The sequence below is a fragment of the Carettochelys insculpta genome, chromosome 2, assembly GCF_033958435.1.
Source record: "Carettochelys insculpta isolate YL-2023 chromosome 2, ASM3395843v1, whole genome shotgun sequence".
Lineage (NCBI taxonomy): Eukaryota > Metazoa > Chordata > Testudines > Carettochelyidae > Carettochelys > Carettochelys insculpta.
This window is the reverse complement of record NC_134138.1, coordinates 129,229,616-129,251,356: the sequence shown is the minus strand read 5'-3', so window position 1 is coordinate 129,251,356 and position 21,741 is coordinate 129,229,616. Positions and strand designations below refer to the sequence as shown.

Sequence of the window (21,741 nt, the reverse complement as noted above, 5' to 3'; positions counted from 1 at the left end):
TTATTTCCTGATACCAGTGCAGGATCTTTTTGTAAACCGGATCCTTCCAAACAGTTTACAAGAATTAAAAACAAGGCAATAATTACTTGCACTTGCAAAATTATCTTGGGTTCAGGTCATGTCTGTGCCCAGTGCAAAAAATAATGCCAATGATGGTGAACACAATTAAGGGCCCCTGAACCTGCTTTTGGTCTGTTTGATGACCGTGTGAAACTTGGCAGCGGGAGATTAAGCAGCTCTGATCCACTTACAGCAGATAACGCAAAAGCAACGACCTGCATCTGACGAAGGGGGTCTCTGTCCACAAAAGCTTATGCTCATACATTTCTGTTAGTCTATAAGGTGCCACAGGACCCCTCGCTGGTTTTGCAGATCCAGACTAACACGGCTACCCCTCTGATACTTTACAGCGGATAAAGGCAGCTGTTTCTGAAACAATATTTTACTTCACGTTTCATTCTTGTGGTCAGCGTGACATCAGAGTACAAATTCTATGTTGAAGCTGCCATGGGAACAGTGAACAAACAGAAAGGTAAGAACAGAGGGAAAATAATGTATTTCATAATCACAACAGACAGCAATGTCTCTCATTTCAAATTGGACACTAATGTCTGATAGCAAATTTCACCAGCCACTTGAAACCCAACCATGGGATCTCTGATAGCACAGCATCACACAGCACTACAGCTCTTATATTAGCAGTCACTTTAGGCTCTGAATGATTTTATGATTAATACTCTTAATGTTACTGTATTTTTGTTCTCAACCTACAATAACTAGCGATTCACCGTTTGAATCTATATGAAACCTTTAATCGTGAGCACACCTCACTCCTTCATATATACACAGGTTTTAATTCTAGCTTAGGAGAAATGGTTTTCAAGTCACAACACCTCATCAGAAGCGAGAAGTGATGTGAAACCACAAATGCCACGAGCAGGAGGGACAAGGGACTAGGGCCTCTGGTTGGTGAGGAATGGCACCAGCAGCAGGGGTCATTCCCCCAACCTCTGCTGCCGCACTCACTGGAAGCAGAGGGAAAATGTCGAGCGATGCAGCCCTAGGGTCACTCTGCTGCCCAGCTTAAGGCCACCCCCCTTCTCACCGGCAAAAAGTGGAGTGAGCTGGAACTGTATTGCTTCCCTTTCTCCCGTCACTGCTGATGTGTGCTGGGGACTCTGGTTGCTGATGCCACACCCTCAACCCCGCAAGTCCCCTTTGGCCGAATCACTTGGATCAGGGGGCTGGGGAGAAGAGGAAGGGCCGGGGCTTGGAACTGTGTCGTAGTTGTCCAGGCCCTCCCCTAGGCTTTGGGTGGCATGGGGAGAGTCATGGGGGGGCAGTCACCCAGCCAGTGTCTCCCTTATCCCTTCTCGCCCCTCAGGCATCTCATGGCCTACATCTTGATGTGTGCTACGTCCTCTAGAACCAAACTCCAGGCACAAATTAAAAGGACATCACTGGGAGGAATACTTGAAGAAGTACAGGTTGTGGAAATGCATCTGTCACAGATGATCAAGAAGGAAGAGTACTACCTGACGCACAGTAACAGAGAGGAAGCCGTGCTAGTCTATACACTATCAAAACAAAAAGCAGTCAAGTAGCACTTTAAAGACTAGCAAAATAGTTTATTAAACTACTTTGCTAGTCTTTAAAGTGCTACTTGACTGCTTTTTGACCTGAAGAACAGATCAGAGATGGGCCAAATACACCTGGAAAAACCCATGAATACAAATCAGGTGTAGTACCCAGAGGCTCTGAGACCTCATCTGCGGTGAGTGAAGTCTCTGCTCTACAGCCTCAGCTGAGAGCCAGCTGGCCCTTAGCTCCTGTGGTAGCGTGCAGGGCTTTAGATCCTATGCTCACAGGTTCTATCCCTGATGCCAGCAACCCCAGGTCTGTCAGCGTTACACAGGTATGAAATATTCTCTTCTAGACCTAGCACAGACAACAAAAGAAGATTCATAGTAGGAGATGGGATCAAGCTTGGGGCGGGGGGGAGGGAATCTCTGCTCTACCAAAACAGCCAGATCAGAGCTGCAATAACATTTCATGTGTCCAGATACAGATTTGAAAACCTCTTACACCATTTACAAGGTGGTCAGATGTGACATTTTAGTTCTGCCCACTAGGGAGAGAAAGCAGAAGGACAAAAATCACTTTTGGAGACAGAGGACTAATAAAATAAATCTTAGAAAGGTTAAAGATTCAATGAAGAGTATTTTTAATGACTTTCAAATCAAAAGTCATTTGATGAAGGTTTTTTCTTCACACCTCACAGAAACTATTTTTGCCTTCGTGTGTCATATACGAATTACGTTAACTTCTAAGCTAAGTCAATTTTCTAAGCCACAATTATAGCATAGGGTTTTATAATGGAATAAACTGCTTCTCCTAATTTAAAATTTAATAAGTCTCTTGTTTTTGTTTTCTCTCTCTCTAACTCCACTCCATTTTCTTTCCTGTAATTCATCATGGCTTTATAATTGTCCTCTGTTGTCAACTTCTCCCTCCTCTTTGTATTTTCTTCTTACCAGACATTTTCCCCTCATGGCCACTCCTAGAGCACTGGAATACTGGGCATACAGCACTAGTAACGTGGCGAGGAGTTTCTTTTAGGCCCTAATCAAAACACAGCTGCCCACCTACATGATTCTCCTTGCAGGACACAGGCCTCTATGCAGTACCAATGCAAGCTCCACAAGAGTTCCACTCTCTTCCTCTTCAAAGCACGTTGAGGTGACTGTTGGTAGCATTAGCTTAGTCTTTTGTTAATCCACAGACTTTGTGCAAGCTCCCTGCTGCATGGGAGGGCTGGGGGGGCACTGAGCTCCTGCCTCACATGACACTCTTGGCACCCATGCTGGGGGTTGCTGGCCCCTGCTTTAGCTGCTAAGCAATGGTCTCTCCCATATCAAAGAACATTAAATAATTATACATTTCCAACCAAGTAACTGTCTTCAGAATTCTTTTCCACTGTGACTTATCTCATCTTCCTACCTGTTTTATTATCCAGTTGCATAGCAACCCACAATCACAACACCCATAATTTAATTTTGCACTGCACTTATCGAATGCCTCTAGAAGAGAGGTGGGGCCAGAGACAGAGCAGGAGCAACCAAATACACAAAACAAATCTTTTAAAAGAGCGTTTACTGGTCAACAGAATATGGGTGAACTGATTTCCTTCCCCTCTCACAACTCACATTACAGCCATAAATTACACAATATTCATATTAAAAACTAATACTCTAAGCTTGCTCTTGAGATAGGAATTACTCCAGTGTATCTACCAATTTGAAAACACAGCCACATGCTCAAAAGGCAAAGTATCACTCACATCTTTGTGTGAATCTCTCAATAATCACACTGCAGTAGCTGATTTATAATTTGCACATGCTGCAATAAATAGCGGTTGCTTTCTTAAAAAGAGAACTCAATCATAAAGTCATATATAGAGTTTATTGGCTATATACTATCGCATTCAATCACCCAACTGAAATATGAATTAAACCAAAATGAATTCATTTTATACTACATATGACAGAATGTGTTTGTAGAATACAACAATGAACAATTTGATACTGAACACTCCATGCACAGAATGAAAAACACAATTAGGAAGTTAAACCGTGAATTTATCTGAGATGGTACTGTTAGGGAAAGGAGAGCGTGGATTTTTAGGGATGGAAATTTGGTCCTGCATTGTTGATATGCATGTAATTTTATAATCTTAAAAGCCATTAATATTATGTTTGTTTTAAATACTCAAACCACTAAAGGAATAGTTTTTAATAAAACTTTTATATTCTGTGCCCATTTGCATTTCCCCATTCTGCTCCATTAAAACTTAGCTGGCACTTTGCTTACCAGCTGGGCTGTGGAGAGGACAGGGAAGGGAAACGCAGTCATGCACTGTTTAAAAACTGTGCTGTACTGCCATACATGTACAGTTTCGCAGCATGAAAGTACAGAGAAGAAACACTGAAACACACGAATCCCAAAATGAGAGAGAGAGTTGTAAAGATGTAAATTGGCCGCTGGAAGAGCAGCTTCAGCAGCATTAAGCTTCATTTGGGCAGTCGCACACTGGTGTACCACCAGAACAGTCCAAGTGTGCCGTGAAATTTCGTCAATTTTCCCTCCCTATGGCTCTTTGCAGAGCTCAGGTGGGGAGGAAACTGACAAACCCGAACTAGCCGGGGCTCAAGTAGCAAGGTTGCCTGAGTCCCAGCTGGCGTGGGGTTGGTCAATTTCTCCTTCGTGGGGGCTCTTTGCAGAGCTGCCAGGAGGGGAAACGCCGAGCCCACAGGACCCAACTCATGCTGAGAGACAGCTGAAATGCTGCTTCCTGGCCCAAATGAGCTGGCAGGGAACCCGCCTCCACTCCCGGCTGTGGCAAGCGGGAGGGAGGATGGGTGGGAGCCTGTTGGAGCTGGCACATGGTTTAAATGCCACGTCCTGGCTCTAATGCGCAGTGGGAGGGGAGCTGCTTTCAGTGGTTGCTCATTTATTCAACATCCCTAGCATGGCACTGAGCAGATTTTGAAAGTGTTTCTGTGTTCATTGTCTAAGATGGTGTATTCTGTGGTGGATTGAAACATTACTGCATTTGATCCTTGTTTAGCTTGTTGTATGCAGTGCTATGATGCAAATCTCTATAGTAAGGCCATAACCCTAGTAAATGTAAGTAAGTAAATGTGACACTTATGAGCAATCAATTAATCTGAAAAAAAAGTGGGTGTGCCGTGGAATTGGTTGTCTCATTGAAGCGGGCCGTGTTACTGAAAAGGCTGGGAACCACTGGGTCAGGGCACAGATTAGCTGAAACCCAATGAGCCAACAGATCTACTTGAAGGAGCCAGACACAAATGGTTTTTGGCAAGGAACATTCCACCACAGTGGAATTAGCCCCTGACTTGAGAAAGATATTGAAAACTTGCCCAGAGAAGGGAGAGTCTTTCACATCTCCATCATTGAGCCATTTAGACTTCTGACAGAAAAGCGTGTGTCTTGGAAGTCTATGGATATACAACAATAATTATAAGTCCACAATAACCAAAGAACACAGACTTCTGGGAGTACAAAGATGGAGGTAAGTGTTCTCTGTAAATGAAATAACTTTGCCTGGCAGAAAGAAGAGGTTTTGGTAACAGAACGGACAAACACCATAGTTTGTGAAGCAAAGATTGCAGAACTGTTAATTCCCCAGTATTTCAGAAGTATGGACTGTTGGATCATGGAATTTGCCAGCAGCAAACATCCAATTATACTAGCGACTCTCTCTGCAGTGCCACCAACCACACACATCAATTGGGGAACATGCATTTCATCAGGAAGAACAGAACACATGCTTTGACAAGCTGATAGCCCTATTGCTGCCAGAGACAATTGACCATTCAGAAGTTTCCCTATGGCCACATAAAATGATTACATCAATGACAGGGAACCCTTGCTGGAGGTACCACTGATACGACAGAGCATTCCATGTTGTTGCAATACAGTTTCTAATTTCCTCAGTCAAACTCCCAAGTCTGAGAACTGGGAAGATGTAATTAATACAATTTTATTGTAACTCATCTTTCCTTTAAAAGAAAGTTAGCCAACCTCCGAAGCACTGCTTTGCTTTGAAATTACATATGGAATATAAAAACTCAGTAACAGCTAGTTTCAAACACTGATACTTCTGATCTGGTCCCTGAGGCAGACATTAAGATTATCTTTAGAACGTACAAGTATTACGGTACCAATAATAGCGCCATTACTTTCTCCCTTCACTTTTTGTATCTGTCATTTTAAATTTCAATTAATCTTTCTCAATTACTTTCCATAATTTCTCAGACTTAATGTTGCTACATTTCTCCAGTATTAGTTTACATGTTGCTTTAAACATACAGCCAGACAGCTATCACAGATATTAAAAACAATACAGAAGAGAAAAACAGGACGAAGTCAGAGTTCACTGCAGGAGAAGCATCCTTGCCTGATTAATTAAGGAGGTTAGGAGGATACCTCATGCATGTGCAAGAGCATTCAAAATTAAGTATTATTCACTGGTTTTCCCACTGATTACCACTTTAGAATCAATACACAAGGGAGACAACAGTACCAAAAGAACAGCAGTTGTGAAGTTTTCAAATTTACAGAACCAGGAAAGTTTCCGACACAGAAACAAAGGGCAGGGGAAAAAATACAAGTTCACATGAAAGAATCAACGCTATTTCCTCACTGTCAATCTGAAACCTTTTGGTTTTGTGAACTATTGGAAATAAGTGGAAAGGACTGTGACACCATATACACTATGTTCACCACTGTCACATGCAGCTGTGATAAATTCTGTACAGAACTCATTTGAGAGCTCATTGTTTTGCTGATCTTTAATGTACTGGTAAAAATGTGTGGTATCTATGCATGTAAAGTTAAAAGGTTCTCCCGTACAATATTACTAAGGCATCTTCCAAAATCTATAGAAGCAGCCCAAATGAGTTCCTCAGAAGACAAAAAAAGCAGTCAGGTAGCACTTTAAAGACTAACAAAATACAGTAGGGCCTCAACATTCACGGTGATAACCCTTGCCAATGTTGAATTCTGCAAATACTGTATGGCAGCTGCTTCCAGCTGGAGCCCGGATACCAGCGCTCCTGTCGAGGGCCCCAGGGGAAGCATCCACTCATGAACAACAAATTGCCAACCTTAGGTTTGTGAATGTTGAGATCCTACTGTAATTTATTAGGTGATGAGGTTTCATGGCGCAGACCCACTTCTTCAGATCTGCTCTGTCCCACAAAAGCTCATCACCTAATAAATTTTTAGTCTTTGAAGTGCTACAGGACTGCTGGTTTGTTTTGTGAAGACACAAACTAACAGAGACAGTACAAGTCTGCATCTGAACCAGTTTTCAGCATAATCAAACTTATTAAAGCAGCTATTCTTTGGCCTAAAAAAGGGTGGGAGCAAGAAATGTACATTTGTCAATGGAACAGACCGGCTGTCACCTAAACCCTAGCTAGAGACAATTTTCAAAGAGAAGGAAAAACGTATAAAAATGAGGAAGAGATGCCAAATACCTTTCACCCTTCATCTCCACTTGTCGCAACAACAACTTTAGTCTGAAAGACTAAAGGAGCACCATGGAACTGGGGGGGTGGTCTGGCCTGAAAGATCCAGCCAGACTGCTCTGAGCAAGTGGTGAGAAAATCCTCCTTGCTTCATGTTCATTTAGCTTGTTAAGTTCAGCTTGTATTTTACCTTTTATTTCTTTGTAACCAGTTCTGATTTATGCCTCATTACTTTTAATCACTTGAAGTCTATCTAATCTGTCTGTAATTAACAGACTTGGTTTTATTATTTCACCTAAGACCATGAGTGTTTGGAACCCTCCAGTTGAACCAACATGATTGATGCATCTCATTTTCTACTGAGAAACGACGGGCTTTCTATGAATGTGTATTGTCCAAAAGGAACAGCCAGGCAGCGGAAGATGCACATTTCTAGGGACAAGTATTGGATTGGAGTTTGCTGGTGCTGCTCTGCAACATAACTCAGAGCTAGCTAGAATCATTCATATCATTCAGCTGGGAGGGAGCTGGAGTTACATGCTGGTGTGAACCGGCCAGGAATGGCTGCTCCGAGATCAAAGCAGTGTAAAAGGCGTCCCAGGTTATGAACAGAGAGGACACAGGTGTTCCATGGTACAGATCATCACTGCAACATCCCCCAGGGTACAAAGTGATTCTGAAAGCCAGCAAGTGGCAGTGGCTCAGCTGACTGAGACAGGAAGCTGCAGGAAAGGACAGTGTCCTAGTGCAGGCTATAATAGTCAGAGCTGGGCAATATGGTGACTGGTTAGAATGCCCCAAAAATGGAAGCTTTGTTTTCCTTTTGAGAGTATGTGGCCATTTGGACAATAAAGGAAGCCGAAAACTGAGGGCTGAAAATTAGTTTGGTGACTAAATTGTCCAGGCTGATGAGGAAACCAGGTGTCTCATATGGTTTCAAGTAAAAATATTTCCATTTGCAAGGGGTGGGGCGGGGGTTTCTAAAACATTTTTCAAAAAAAAAAACCAAAACACTACCACACACCACAGAGGTCTCAAAAAGAAGTTGTTAGTTTTTGTGAAGCTTTTCATAGGAACAGAAACTAATTTCCCAACCAGTTGTAAGAAAAGAACATGGTGTAAGTTCCCTCTCTATTTAAGCTAAGTGTCTGATTTCCCTATTGAAGCCTGCCTTGGTAAAAATAGCTCTGAAAACTACAGCTGTGGTCCTGGAAATGCACTGTGAGATAGACCAGATTGCTCACAGCAAGACTACCAAATCTGTTGAAGATCGTTTGGATCAGTCAGAGTCTGCAGGCTGTACTCTGAGCAGGGAAAAGTAACAAAGAGAAAGCCCTGCTAGTCTACATACCATCAAAACAAAAAAGCAGTCAAGTAGCACTTTAAAGACTAACAAAATAATTTATTAGGTGAGCTTTTGTGGGACAGACCCACTTAAAAGTGGAACCCCACTTAGAAGTGGGTCTGTCCCACAAAAGCTCACCTAATAAATTATTTTGTTAGTCTTTAAAGTGCTACTTAACTGCTTTTTTGTTTTGAGCAGGGAAAACTGAGATAAGATAAAACCTATCTGACTCCATCAATTGGATAACATGGTCCTCCACAAGAGTTTTTATCTCCAGCACCACCGTTAAGTCAAACTTCCAGTTACACTCAAAATACATTAAATAAAATTTAGGATTTTACATCTCATGTGGAATTGAGTACGGATTTCTCTTCACCGTACAGCCAATACCTGAAGTATTCCAGTAACTGGGATGAGTAAACAGATGCAGATGAAATAAGACCCTGTTCCCATTTTTTAATTATTCAAACTTTTTCTCAGCTCCCAAGAAGTTAAATCCTTTCCTCTCCTCTCTCAACAAATTTCCAGCCTTTACTCAAAGTAATCTCAGGGTCACAATTAGGGCACCGTTGTCTTGAAATGATACTTCTGGAAGAAGAGAAGGTTACTAAGTGTCAGAAGTGAGCAATGCATTCTGAGGCAACTCCAATACTCAAGTGTACAAGATGTAATAATTAAAATGGAGCAGTCAGCAGATGCTCTGAAGGGTCAGTATATGCCCTGAAGTCCCAACAGGAAACCCCCCCACAACATACTGGGGAGCAGGAAGAAAGAGACTGAGGTGACCTAATATGGTCGTGGGTCAAGATTTGGTTTTACTGAGAAAGACAGAATATTGAGCAAGGGGGATTTTTTTTTTTTAAAGGGAATATTGTACTTTGGAGACTTGTACTTTCATGGTGTGCACCCTACTTCACTTTGAACAGGTTAGGCACAATCTTCAGAAGGTTACTGACAGGTTGTCAAGACAGCCCTTGATTAGGCAATTTGAGTGCCCCCTAATTTATACTGTTTTACTCAAATGTTTCTTGTACAGAAGCATTTAAAAAAAGCAGAAGTAAAATTACAGTTTATGGCCTTGATCACATATTTCAGAAATTCGCAGCCGTTTCTGAGCAACACTCAGTACTGCACTGCTTGATACACTTAAGTGTGATCGTGTGAGAAACTTTGTGCAATTCATCTTGCTACAGCCGCACCAAAGCTGAACAAAATTAGTTAGGTAGAAACTGATTGTAGAGAACAAGTTAATCATTTTAAAACCTTGATCTCACCACTGGAACAGAATCTAATGAAGGCACCAAAAAGTTAAGTCTCATTTCAGTCTACTGGAACACTGGTTGAAAGGTCCCCTCCCCACTTGAAATATTCATGTCACAGTTTTAGTCATTCAGCAGTTCAGATTTGGACCACACTCAACTGTCTTCTCTCTTGAGCTTGTTTCCAACACTACTCACTTCAGATGCATTTGTGTGTTTTGTTGTTGAAGGGTGGGGAGAAGATAACGGAGCACTGAGCATTTGATTAGGCACTGGAGGAGTTTTACCCATTCGAAGTCAGATTATCAAAAGTGCTCAGAATCCAGTAGTTCACCTTCCCACACGCAGACAGATTTTGAAAAAGCTCGCCACCCACCCATGATGAAAATCTGACCAGTTATTTTGCTGTGTCAATGGCAGCATATTTCTTCTGCAAATATGGTCCTGACAGCCCACAGTCTTATAAGCGGCATTTGCTCCGTCCAGATCTTGAACTCTTCTTAATTTAAGGGCTTGTCTATACTGCGGGGAAGATCTGGTAGAAATGCATGAAATCAAACTATTTGGGGTCAACAGCCAACCCCTGTACTCCTTGCTGTTGACCACCGTCAGTAAGGATGGCCAGGTAAGTCTATTCTAGCTACATAATGACTGTAGCTACAATTGCCTTTCTGCAATCAACCTACCTGCCAAGTACAGGCAAAGCCTTAAACTCTAGCCTTCAACTACAAGTTTCACAGAAAAACAAAAATCAAATGACAGCCTCCCCTCTTGCTGTGTTAGTAGGTCACATGTTCACCTTCTGTCAACTTAGTCACCCTCCTTACATAAGTTATATAGACTGAAAGCTTAAAAAGACATAGCCAAAAAGCTTATTCTTATACAAGACATCACAATAGAAAAGACTACTGGACTGAACTGTCGTTTGAAGTACAAGATAGAAGTACTATAGATGTAGTAGATATCTCCATGGAAATTGAAAGAGATTAGAGTAATGTGGCCCTACTTTCTTTCACTGCACACAAAGGCTCGGGGCACCAACCTCCTTCACAGTGACATGGAAATACAACTCCTTTCTTATAGCAAACCTATTTTCAGAACCTATTTACCTGTTCATTCAATTTGATGCTTTCTAATTTCGCAAAGCAGTCTGTAGCTCAATCACCCATGAAATTACTGAGCACTCTACGACTGTGTGCAAATCTGTGTCATTGCTCTTGCTGTCTAGACTAAGGTAAGGTTATTAGAATGATGGCATGTAGCAGTAACAGGATGCTTGTTAAAGCTGTGAGCAGAGCTTGGCAGAAAATACAACTTTTTCACCCACTGAGAAACCTGAGTTCACATTACCTCTGTTTTCCTTTATCACCACCCTACTTTGTCTTACAGAAAATTACAATATCGGTTGGTCTCATATGTAATTTTTAGTTTCCTGTTCCTTTCCCTTTGCGCTATGCTTCAGGAGGCAACGCCCCAGCTCTGCTCTGCATTCCAGTACACTGAGAGGGATGCATTGCAAGAATATTAGTTTCTTTGCCACAGGACAAAAATCATTTGAAATGATAAATGACAAGAACACATGCAGATATTAGTATGCCAATTCTACTGGCCCAGAAAGACACCTTCCAAATCTTTCGCCTGGAGGTCCGCACCTTCTTAATGGGCATGGCATTTATCATAGCATTTTTGCAATAAGAAAATCACATGCCAAGTCCCAGTGGTTTCTGCTCTGCACGCTACACAATAAGACTCCTGCATTTGCATGGAATTCCAATGAACAGTATTTCAAAGACGTTAATGCAGTAAAAGGTGTCACACGTATCTATTTTGCGGAGTCAATGGCCAGACCTGGGCCATGCAGTGTTTTCCCATTCTTTTAAGTATAAAGATAAAACAAGCAGTGGGTGGTACCACACAGAAGTCAATCATAACTCTCAGAGCAATGGCCCTACAAGACTAAGTGAGCTAAATCTGGGAATTACCTTTGTTTCCGAAAAAATAAAGAAAGAAAAATCACCGTCTTCATCATCACATGCTTATGTCATGTTTGCGGAACGCACTTTGTTCAATATGACTAATCATCTGGGAGAGGTCACAAGCAAAGCAATTCAGGATAGTGGTGAAAGACAACATGCCTCTGACTGCTGCATGTGTCATGTTTCAAGATTAGCTGCGCCTCTCTCTCCTTTTCTTGTCTGACTGCCCCAGCCCTCAAATATCAGGCCTTGACCCTTAAAATTTTTTGAGGCAGAATTCTGCAAATTCTCCCACTCTGTGCCCGAGTGCTAGGTTACGCTGTGTAACAACATTTACCCCCATTGGTCTGACTCAGTTCAGCTACATACAGTTCTTTCCCTTGAGAGCGGCAACCAGTAGTTACTACAGTGAGCCAGAAACGCCTTGTACATACAAAGCGGTGTCAAGATTAAGCGTAGGGATGCAGCACAGCAAGAGAAAAAGGATTTTTAAAACAATAAACAGCCTATGCACACATCTATCTTACCCACTGACTTAGGTAGACAGGCTCCCCCAATCTCTGTGGGGTAAGACTGCCTTCCTACAATCTCCACCTCAATCTCTTCCTGAACCACCTGACCTCTTGGAAGAAAATCTGTGTCTTTTAACCCTTCTGAGGCTGTTATCTCTCTGCTCTGCCACACACTATTCAATCTCCCCACCGCCTTTGTAAAGAACAAGAGTTCTCTGGTACTCAGGTAGGAGTAGGAAGGTGCAATTTTCAGCTCAGGCAGAGACATGCTAACTCTGAGCAGACTAGTGCGCTAAAAACAGAAGCACAGCTGTGGTGGTGCAGGCTAGCCCCTCCAGCACATATCCATGCAAAGTATGGACTCAGGGCAGCGAGCCTACTACACAGCCCTGGTCACACAGCTATTTTCTCTGCTCCCAAACACCTTCATGCCCTTAGGCCTAGTTGACACTACAGTGGGCTGAGCTAAGTTGCAGCTTCAGCTACATGAATAATGTAGTTGAAGTCAACCTACTTAGGTCTGATTACCGTGCTGTCTTTACTGTGGTAGGTCGACAGCTGACACTCACCCACTGACGTCCCTTAATCTTCTCGGTCTGGTGAAGAGCCAGAGTCAACAGGAGAGTGCTCGATTGTCAATTTATCACATCTAGACAATTGCCCATCACTCCAGCAGGTAAAGATGACAAGGGAATTTCTCTTTGTAATTACAGGTTGGGTAGACATGTCTGCACTAGGCTCAAGTGTAGTTCCAGTGTAGACACAGCCTTCAGTGAACTAGGGGTATTGGGAAGGAAAGAAATCATGAGCTGTTCTACCTCTGCCACCCCCAAAGCCTTGCAAAGTATCTAAAACTTAGCAGTCCCAGGTTTTCTAACACTCGTCCCAAAGCATTTGGGATGGTTATTTCTAAATTTAGCTTAGGCAGGCACTGAATCCAATCATTACTAGCCAGCTAAACCACATCATTGTGCCAGGCTAATTACCTTTTCAGCTTGTGAATGCCTCTACAGTTTACTTCTTCACAGTAACTCTGAAAGCTGGGTCCAGATTTGAATTATACGCTCGAAGGGAAGAGAAGACAATCTACCCCAGGTACCATACAATTTACTATGTTGCACTGAAGTAGTGAAAAAAAATCTTGCATATACTAATCACTCTGTTTCTTCTCAATGTAAACTAAAGACAAAAAACACCCACAAAACAGAACAATCCAGTGTGACATTCAGCCAATCTACTGTACAATGGGAAGTAAATACAACTTGCAGACAATTTTTTTTCCAGAGCCAGATATAAGAAAAAAAAAAAAGTGTCACACATTCCTCTCCTGATAAGACACTAACAGCTAATTATGCATATGGTAATGCTACTTTATTTACTGCAACACTCCAGACGCAGCTGCCAACCAAAACAGTTTTGTCTGGATCCTGGGAAGGGAGTATTTAGATTACTGCACAATGCTGAGAGGTGGAGAGAGAAAGAGGAAAAGATCCGATATTGTCCACAGATTTGGGGATTTAGCTGTTATGCCATTTCTCTATCCCCTTCCTAAGTTAAATATAAATGTAAAAAAATCATATGGAACTATACATATCACAGAACTGGAAGGGACCTTGAGAGATCATCAAGTCCAGTCCCCTGCCTTCTCGGCAGGACCATGCACCATTCCTGACAGGTTTTTTTTTTTTTTTTAATTTATTATAATCTAGTTGCCCCAGACCCCTAAATGGCCACCTGAAGGATTGAGCTTGCCACCTGGGGTTTACAAGGCCAATGCTCAAACCACTGAGCTATCCCTCCCCCGAACTATGAGATGGACATTGAAGAATGATTATTAGCTTTAGCTGGAAGCTACACTTAGAAATTGTTTCGAACTTTCTAATTAATAAAAATTGACATCAATTTTAGAAGTGACTTGTCTTTTGCACCCCAACTTGAGATGCCTTAAAGGAACTTTAATTTCTGGATAGTGTTGAGGAAGCACCTGGGAGGAAAGGGGAAAAACAACAGAGGGAGGCTTTTAAAAATCTTGGCCAGTAAGGGTATGTCCAATTGCACTTAAAAACCTGCTGTGGTCTTGTGCCAGTTGACTCATTTCTCAGGGCTTGGGTTAAGGGGTTGTTTGACATACAGATGTTCAGACTTGTGCTAGAGTTCAGGTTCCCAGACCCTGAGAGGTGGAAGGGTCCCAGAATCCAAACTGCTGCCTGAGACCAAAATGTCTCCAACACATTTAAACAGCCCCTTTACCTGAGGCTCGCAAACCTGTCAGCAGGTATGTATGAGGATGTTCACCTCATTGCAGACATTGTTGAAGTGTACCAAATCAACCTGGAGTCCTTTTCCTCCTGACACAACACTGAGCAAGCAATAGTCGTTCAGAAGATTTCTGGCTAGTTTCTCTCAGCAAACAAAGCAGTTCAGAGAACCATGTGATTCAAAGACAGAGCACGAGATCTCCCCTTTACCAATTTTCCCTATGTTTCACAATACCCTAAAAGACAATACAGGCCAATAAGCCCAGCTACTAATATCAAAGACATTGCAGTAAAAATTCTGTATCACCGTACGCAAAAAGAAATAGAAGGGTTCTTTTTCAGCTCTCTGATAGAGTTGCTGTGAACTCATGTTGACACCTGGAATGGCATAAATGTTGCCATGACAAAGGCGGCAACTTCCAGGTTAAAGAAAAATCAAAAGAAAAAACATTGTTTAATCCTTTCTTCCATTTGCAAACTCAAACATCTGCTGCAGAGGCTAATTCTCCAGCAACACAAGAAGAAATGGATCAGGAAGGGAATTTCCAGTAAGAAAACATACAAACTCAAAAGAACTCTGGAATTCAACTGGTTTTCACAAGCCTCTTGAAATACACTCTGCAGGAAGTATAGCATACAGCAAATCACGTTTTTAAACAATGCATGTTTTGGCTGAAAGACGAAGGTAATACTCACGCAGTGCGTACAGTGATAGGATTATTCCAGCCAGGCAAAACCCTTCAAAAAATCTGAGTGTGCTGAACATTGTCACATTTACTGAGAGAGCCACAGTCAGTCCAAATATCAGAATGAATATGACAGAGAAGAGTAGCACTGGCCGTCGACCAACCCTACAAATGGGAAAGAAGGGGAGAGCAGAGTGTTAAAATCCAAGGTAGACATAAAACTGGATCTCTTTCAGAGGACAGAAACAAATTACACAATTCCTCACTAGTACCGATAGCAATTTTTAATAGCAACCAAGACGCTTCCCTCTCCACGACATTTCTCGTATTTCTGCTTATTAAATTCAACTATTGCTTAGTTTAGTGTTGCAAAGATGTCACGGATAAATTCACGTATGAAAAGAGTAAAGCAAATGGCATTAAGTGCCTCACTATTTAATCTAAAGGACGTGTTCAAAGCCTGGAAGTGAACAAAACAAATACATATGTAAAAATTGGAGTAAGTATGAGCCATTAACAAAAGTTATGGCAGGCGCTTTGGGAAATAGCCCTTATTTTTCCCTGGTGAAGAAGTCATTTGATTAACAGCAGCTTTCCCTCAAGGGAAGAGGCATTTTCCACGATAATTAAATTTACCAGTGAATTTTTCTCTTGCCACATGACTCATTTCCACAAATCTCAGCTTTCATCTGGTTAAAAACTAAAGTTTCTAACCCTCACAGCTGCAGAGACAGCCTTCAGAGCAGCATTGGCTGTAAGCTAAGCATCTGGGGAGCTGCCCAGGAGAAATTCAGGTGTTACTCAGCTGATTAGCAAAGCACCCACAGCCACCCTCCGTGGACAGTGGGTGTTTCTAGTGGTGGTGTGCATTCACGCAACCTGGTGTGCACAAAATTTATTCTACCCATGGATGAAAAACATTCGAGGGATGTGTTCACTGTTTCACAGAGCCTGAACCACTACCTTGAAAAGGGGTGAACTGCTTCATTCATTGCACTCAGAAGCACCCCCATGGATTCCACAAACCATCGGCTACAAAATTCAGAATACTGCCAAAGGGCTGTTGGCATCAACTACCTGCAGCCAGACACCTGCCATTTTGTTTTACCTCCCTGAGAAGACCTGCCTCTATCTTCCTCTTCCTCCATCTTTCCTCACAATAGGAAGTTAATAGGATTACACACCATGCTATCAGCAATCTTCCATGAACCCAGAACTGGAGTAAAGCTCTTAATGAGAGAGGGAGGAAAGTCAAATGTTTGGAATGACCATCTGCACTGACAGCAGAACAATGCAGGACACAAGAGTCAGGAAGTCACAGAGATGAGCCATCAGTGTCAGCTACAATCTGCCCCTTTCCTGGCATTCCTCCAAGGAAGGAGTTTCTGAGCTCAGCCACCTGGTCAATGTTGTGACTACCAAGCACTATAAAGCCAGGGTGAACACTGTTAATAACAAAAAATACTTATTGAGGGAAACTAATCACTGAACCTGTACAGGCTACATTTCTGTAAGTTTTTTCTACTTGAGCCACAACTGAGTCTGTTTCTGTGGGAATGAAGAGAGAATAAAACTAATATGGCAACAGAATTTAAGGGTTCCTGCTGTAGAATTTGGTCCCACTGTGCAAAAGAATATAGTGGATATGGAAAAACATATTCAAGAATACAAATGTCGGGGAAAAAAAAGCACAAATCAAACACTCTTTGCAATCCTACATTTAATTTGATCTCATTACTTACCACTCACATTCGAGCATTTTCTAAGGTTTTGCTGGCTAAAAAGGCAACTATAAATATATAGTGAACATGTACATTCGTGATTTAGACTATGGTTTTGCTTTATTTAAGGAAAACTGGAATAAGAGCAATGAAGTCCTAGCTGGCTGGGGGAGAAGTGGAGAAAAGGATATTTTTCTGAATGTTGTTTTAAGGCTTTTGGGAATTGGAAGATGGTATAAGAACATTTTTCACAATTGATATGCAATTCATCCCATTTTCTAAATGTCATACCGATAAGGTATTGGCCTGTTCAGAGGAAATTGGCTCAGTAAATAGAAGTTTTATCTGCAACCACCCCTTTTTGACACCTCACGCCAAAAGCTTTAACTCATCTGCGGTATGTAACACTAGAGATACCTTTTAAAATAGAAAGCACCACCAAGCACATTCAGGTCAGCAGCGAGGTCAAAGCAGGCTGCTTTAATCGCTATTACAAACCTCACGGAACATTGCAGATGGACTCTTGGTGAGCGGGTGCCTTTTTAAATCGGGAAGAGAACAGAATATTCTTTCCACAGCAACGTGCTGTTGGGTTCACAATGCTGCCATGTATTTGGAACATAATGGGAATCACCTCTCTTTGTACTGAGGAATATATGCACCTTTCATATTTTATATTTTCAAGTGTTAAAGCCCAACACAGAATCCTGAACCCAAACCCTGATCAGCTTTGGGTTGTATGGACTTTTAAACAAAGACAAAGGACGCAAGAAGTCCTGGAAAACATTCCCGCTAGTTTTTCCCACCCCAAGCCGAATGAAATTGGTTATTTACACCAATGTGGAGACGATGTGCGACACATTACCTTCATACTGATGCACATAAAATTCATGAGGCGCGGTGAGGCTGTGGGGTTAGGACTATAGGTGTGGGTTCAGGACTGAGACAGGATTGGGGCATAGAGCTGTGAAGATTCCAGCGGGGCGGGGGGGGTGCAGACCATAGGATGGGGATGGGGGTGTGTGTTGGGATGAAGGAAAGGCTACTTCCGCCAGATCTCTCTCCTTGTGGCTGCACCTGGGCTGGTGGGGACAAAGTGAGGGGCATCCCTTCCTGTCATGGCATCTCCAGGGCTGGGGTGGAAGGACAGGTGTCCCACCCCCTCCTCAGCAGGCTCACACTGGGACTGGGTTGGAGCTGAGACTGAGCTGCCCTGGTTGCAGCAGGGTTCAGGGATATAGGAGGGGCATCCAGGTGCAGCATGTTTAAGCTGGCATTGGCTTCAGGCCAGTCCTTCCCCAGCCACAGCAGGGTGGAGACCAAGCTAAGATAGAGCTAGGGAGCCCTCCACAGGCTACTGCAGATCCCTAGATGGGTTCGTTGAGAGCCTGTGCAGCAGACTTCAGCAAATCCAGGAGTTGGTAGGTAAGATCCCAAGGGAAGCAACTCTAAGAGGAAAATCTACTGAAGAAAGTTGGCAGTTTTATTTTTTTTTTTAAAATATATTATATACATATAGGGCACAAGAGGAAACTATCCCACTGCAGAGGAAAGATAGGAGGTGCAGCAAGAGGCCACCTTGGCTCAACCAGGAGACCTCAAATAATCTAAAAATCAAAAGGAGGTCCTACAAAAAGGGGAAATTAGGTCAAATTACAAAGGGCAAATAGAAACAACACAAATGTTGAAGTGCAAAATTAGAAAGGCCAAGGCACAAAATGAGATCAGAGTAGCTAAATACACAAAGGTAATAACAAAACATTCTACACACACATTAGAAGCAAGAGGAAGACAAAGGACAAGTTAGGCTCATTACTCAACAAAGGGGGTAAAACAACAGGAAACATGGAAATAGCAGAGATGCTTAATGATTTCTTTGTTTCTGTTTTCACCAAGAAGGTTGGAGGCAATCTGATACCTAACAGTGACTGCCAACGGAAATGGGGTAGGTTCAGAATCTAAAATTGGGAAAGAACAAGTTAAATACAGCTAAAGCTTTATCACCCGGCATCCCAGGGCTACCGGGGATGCTGGATATTCCAGCTGGGGCCAACATCTGGCCCCGCTCTGCCTCCTCACTGGGCAAGCAGTAGGCAGCCAGCCCCCCAGCATGCCAGTTCATGGAACATGCAAGTTATCCAGGTGCCGGACAAGCGAGCCTTTTCTGTATTACTTAGGTAAGTTACATATCTTCAAAGTTACCAGGGCCTGATTAAATGCATCCTGGAAAACTCAAAGGATCTGACTAAGGAGTTATCTTGGCCATTAGCTATTATCTCTGAAAAGTCACAAAAGATGGGAGAGATCCCAGAAGAGTGGAAAAGGGTAAACAGTGTCCAACTATCAAAAGGAAAACAAAGACAACCCAAGGAATTACAGTCCCATCACCTTAACTTTTGCACCAGGAAATACAATGGAGCAAATAATTAAGGAATCAATTTGTAAACATCTAGAACAGGGGTCTGCAACCTGGGGGTCCGCAGCCACATGCAGCTCTTTAAGGACTTCTTTGTGGCTCCCAACACTGTAATTGCAAAGTTTAAAACTTCTTGAGTATTTTTGATAAAACCGTGAATGTCTAAAAGCCCAACAATGAACAACTCTTATCTAAATAGTAAACTATATGTGATCTCAAAATGAATAACTCCTCCTTTAATATCTGCAGTACATTGTGGGATGTGAGACTGTATCTGTGTTTTGATCGTTTTGCTAATAAAGTCTTCATTCTGAAAAGAAAAAGGAAGCTTGAGGTATTCCTGCTGTGAAGGGCAACACACGTTTTAAGAAAAAAACTGAAAATTAATGGCATAAATTGAAGTGGGGTTGTAACAGCTTCAAAAAACAAGAAGAGGAAAAAGCAAAGATGAAAACAAGAGAATTTGAAACTGAATGGACTCAATCCTTTGCATTTATATACAGTTCAGCTGGCCTCCCTTTAGGTCTCATTTGCTATGAGAAATTTGCCAACAACAAAAAAAAATGAAACCTCAAGAGGCATTTTCTCAAAAAACAAACAAACAAACAAAAAAAAAACCCACCATGCTACTTTTGCCAAACAATATCCAGCTGGAGATGCCAGGAAAAAAAAACGCGAGGGGCTGCTATCGAAAGCAGAGCAAAGAAAGAACATATTCGCTAAATGGGTGAAATCCCCAAGTAGCATAGCTGTAGCTAGTTTTGTGGTAACTCAAGAGATCATGATATGAGGGAAGCCATTCATGTATGGAGAATACATGAAAGAGTGCTTTATCAAAGTATCAGAGCAGCTGTACAGTGATTTCACAAACAAAAACAAAATTGTTCAGAATCTAGCATCCGAGAGAGAGTGAGAGAGAGAGAGATTTGGAAATGAAAATCAGGAGGATAGGTATATAAAACACATGCAAAATGTGTGGAAACAGAATATGTGAAAAGTTTGTGAACGTCCTGCAGTAAGCATGTATCACATTACAAATCACTGTGTGCTGTTCTTAAAATAGGGGTTACAAGAAGCATGGCTTGACATCATTTATTAAGATCTGACTTGACATATATTGTGGCTCTTGAATTAAGTTTTTGTTACAGAATTTGAAGGGAAAAAAAAAAAGGGTTCTTGCTATTTTGGTTGCTGACCCCAATCTAGAATATAAGGTGGTAAGTAACAGCATGGATTTGTCAAGAACAAATCATATGAAACCAACCTGATGCTTTCTTTGACAGAATAAAAAGCCTTATGGATATGGGGAAGTAGTAGATGTCATGTGTCTAAACTTCAATAAGGCATTTGATAAAATTTCACATGACCTTCTTCTTAAACTCGGGATAGACAACCTAGGTGGAGCTATTTTAAGGTGGGTGCACAACTGATTGGACATCTATTCCCAGAGAGTAGTTATCAATGGCTCACAGTAACACTGAAAAGGCACAATGGGTGAGGTTACTCAGGGGTCAGTTTTGGGACTGGGTTTGTTTACTGTCCTCACCAAGTATTTAGATAGTGGCACAGAGAGCATACTTATAAAGTCTGTGAATGATACCAATCTGGAAGGGGTTGCAAATACTTCAAGGATAGGATTATAAATTCAAAAATCATCTAGAGAAACTGGGAAAATGGTCTGAAGTAAATAGGATGAAAATCAATAAGGACAAACGAAGAGTACTCCATTCAGGAAGGAACCAATTAGTTGCACACATTCAAAATGGGAAATGACTGTGTAAGGCAGGAGTACTGCAGAAAGAGATGTAGCTATCATAATGGACCGTAAGTTACATGAGTCAAAGTGTGACACCGCCGCAGAAACAGCAGACATGGCAGGAGTGCTGAAAACAAGACAAACAGTAATTCTTCCACTCTACTCCAGGCTGATTAGGCCTCAATTGGAGTACTGTGTCCAGTTTTGGGCACCACATTTCAGGAAAGATGTGGACAAACTGGAAGAAGGCCTGAGAAGAGGAACAAAAATGGTTAAAGATGTAGCAAACATGACCTGTGAGGGAAGACTGAATGAACTGGGTTTGTTTAGCCTGGAAAAGAGACAGGAGGAATGGGAGATAACAATGGTTTTCAAGTTAAAAAAATGGTTATTACAAAGAAGAGGGAGAAAAATTATTTTTCTTAATAGCTGATGATAGGACAAGAAGCCATTGGCTTAAATTGCAGCAAGGAAGGTTTAGGTTCCCAAAGGCTTCCTAATTGTCAGAATGGTAACCACAGGAATAAATTGCTTAGGGACACTGTGGAATCTTCCTCATCAAGGGTTTCTATGAGTGGGCTAGACAAACATCTGTTAGGAATGGTCAAGGTGGTGCATGGCCCTGCTGAGTGCAGGGGACTGACTCGATGACCTTTCGAGGTCCCTTCCAGTTCTGTGATTCTATGATAAATAGGCAGCAGTGCGGCTATGCAGCTTACAAGGAACTTAGGTCCTGGACATTTGTGCAACCAGC

General features: G+C 42.0%; 1 protein-coding gene across 2 annotated transcripts in view; it reads right to left on the bottom strand.

Annotated features, from left to right (window-relative positions):
- Positions 1-21,741, bottom strand: part of SLC22A23 (solute carrier family 22 member 23) — a 192,331-nt gene that overhangs the window by 126,793 nt on the left and 43,797 nt on the right. For both annotated transcript variants that reach the window (XM_074987739.1, XM_074987738.1), the window contains exon 3: positions 15,105-15,259. In XM_074987739.1, coding sequence (XP_074843840.1) covers positions 15,105-15,259 — 155 coding nt within the window. The remainder of the gene's footprint in view (positions 1-15,104; positions 15,260-21,741) is intronic.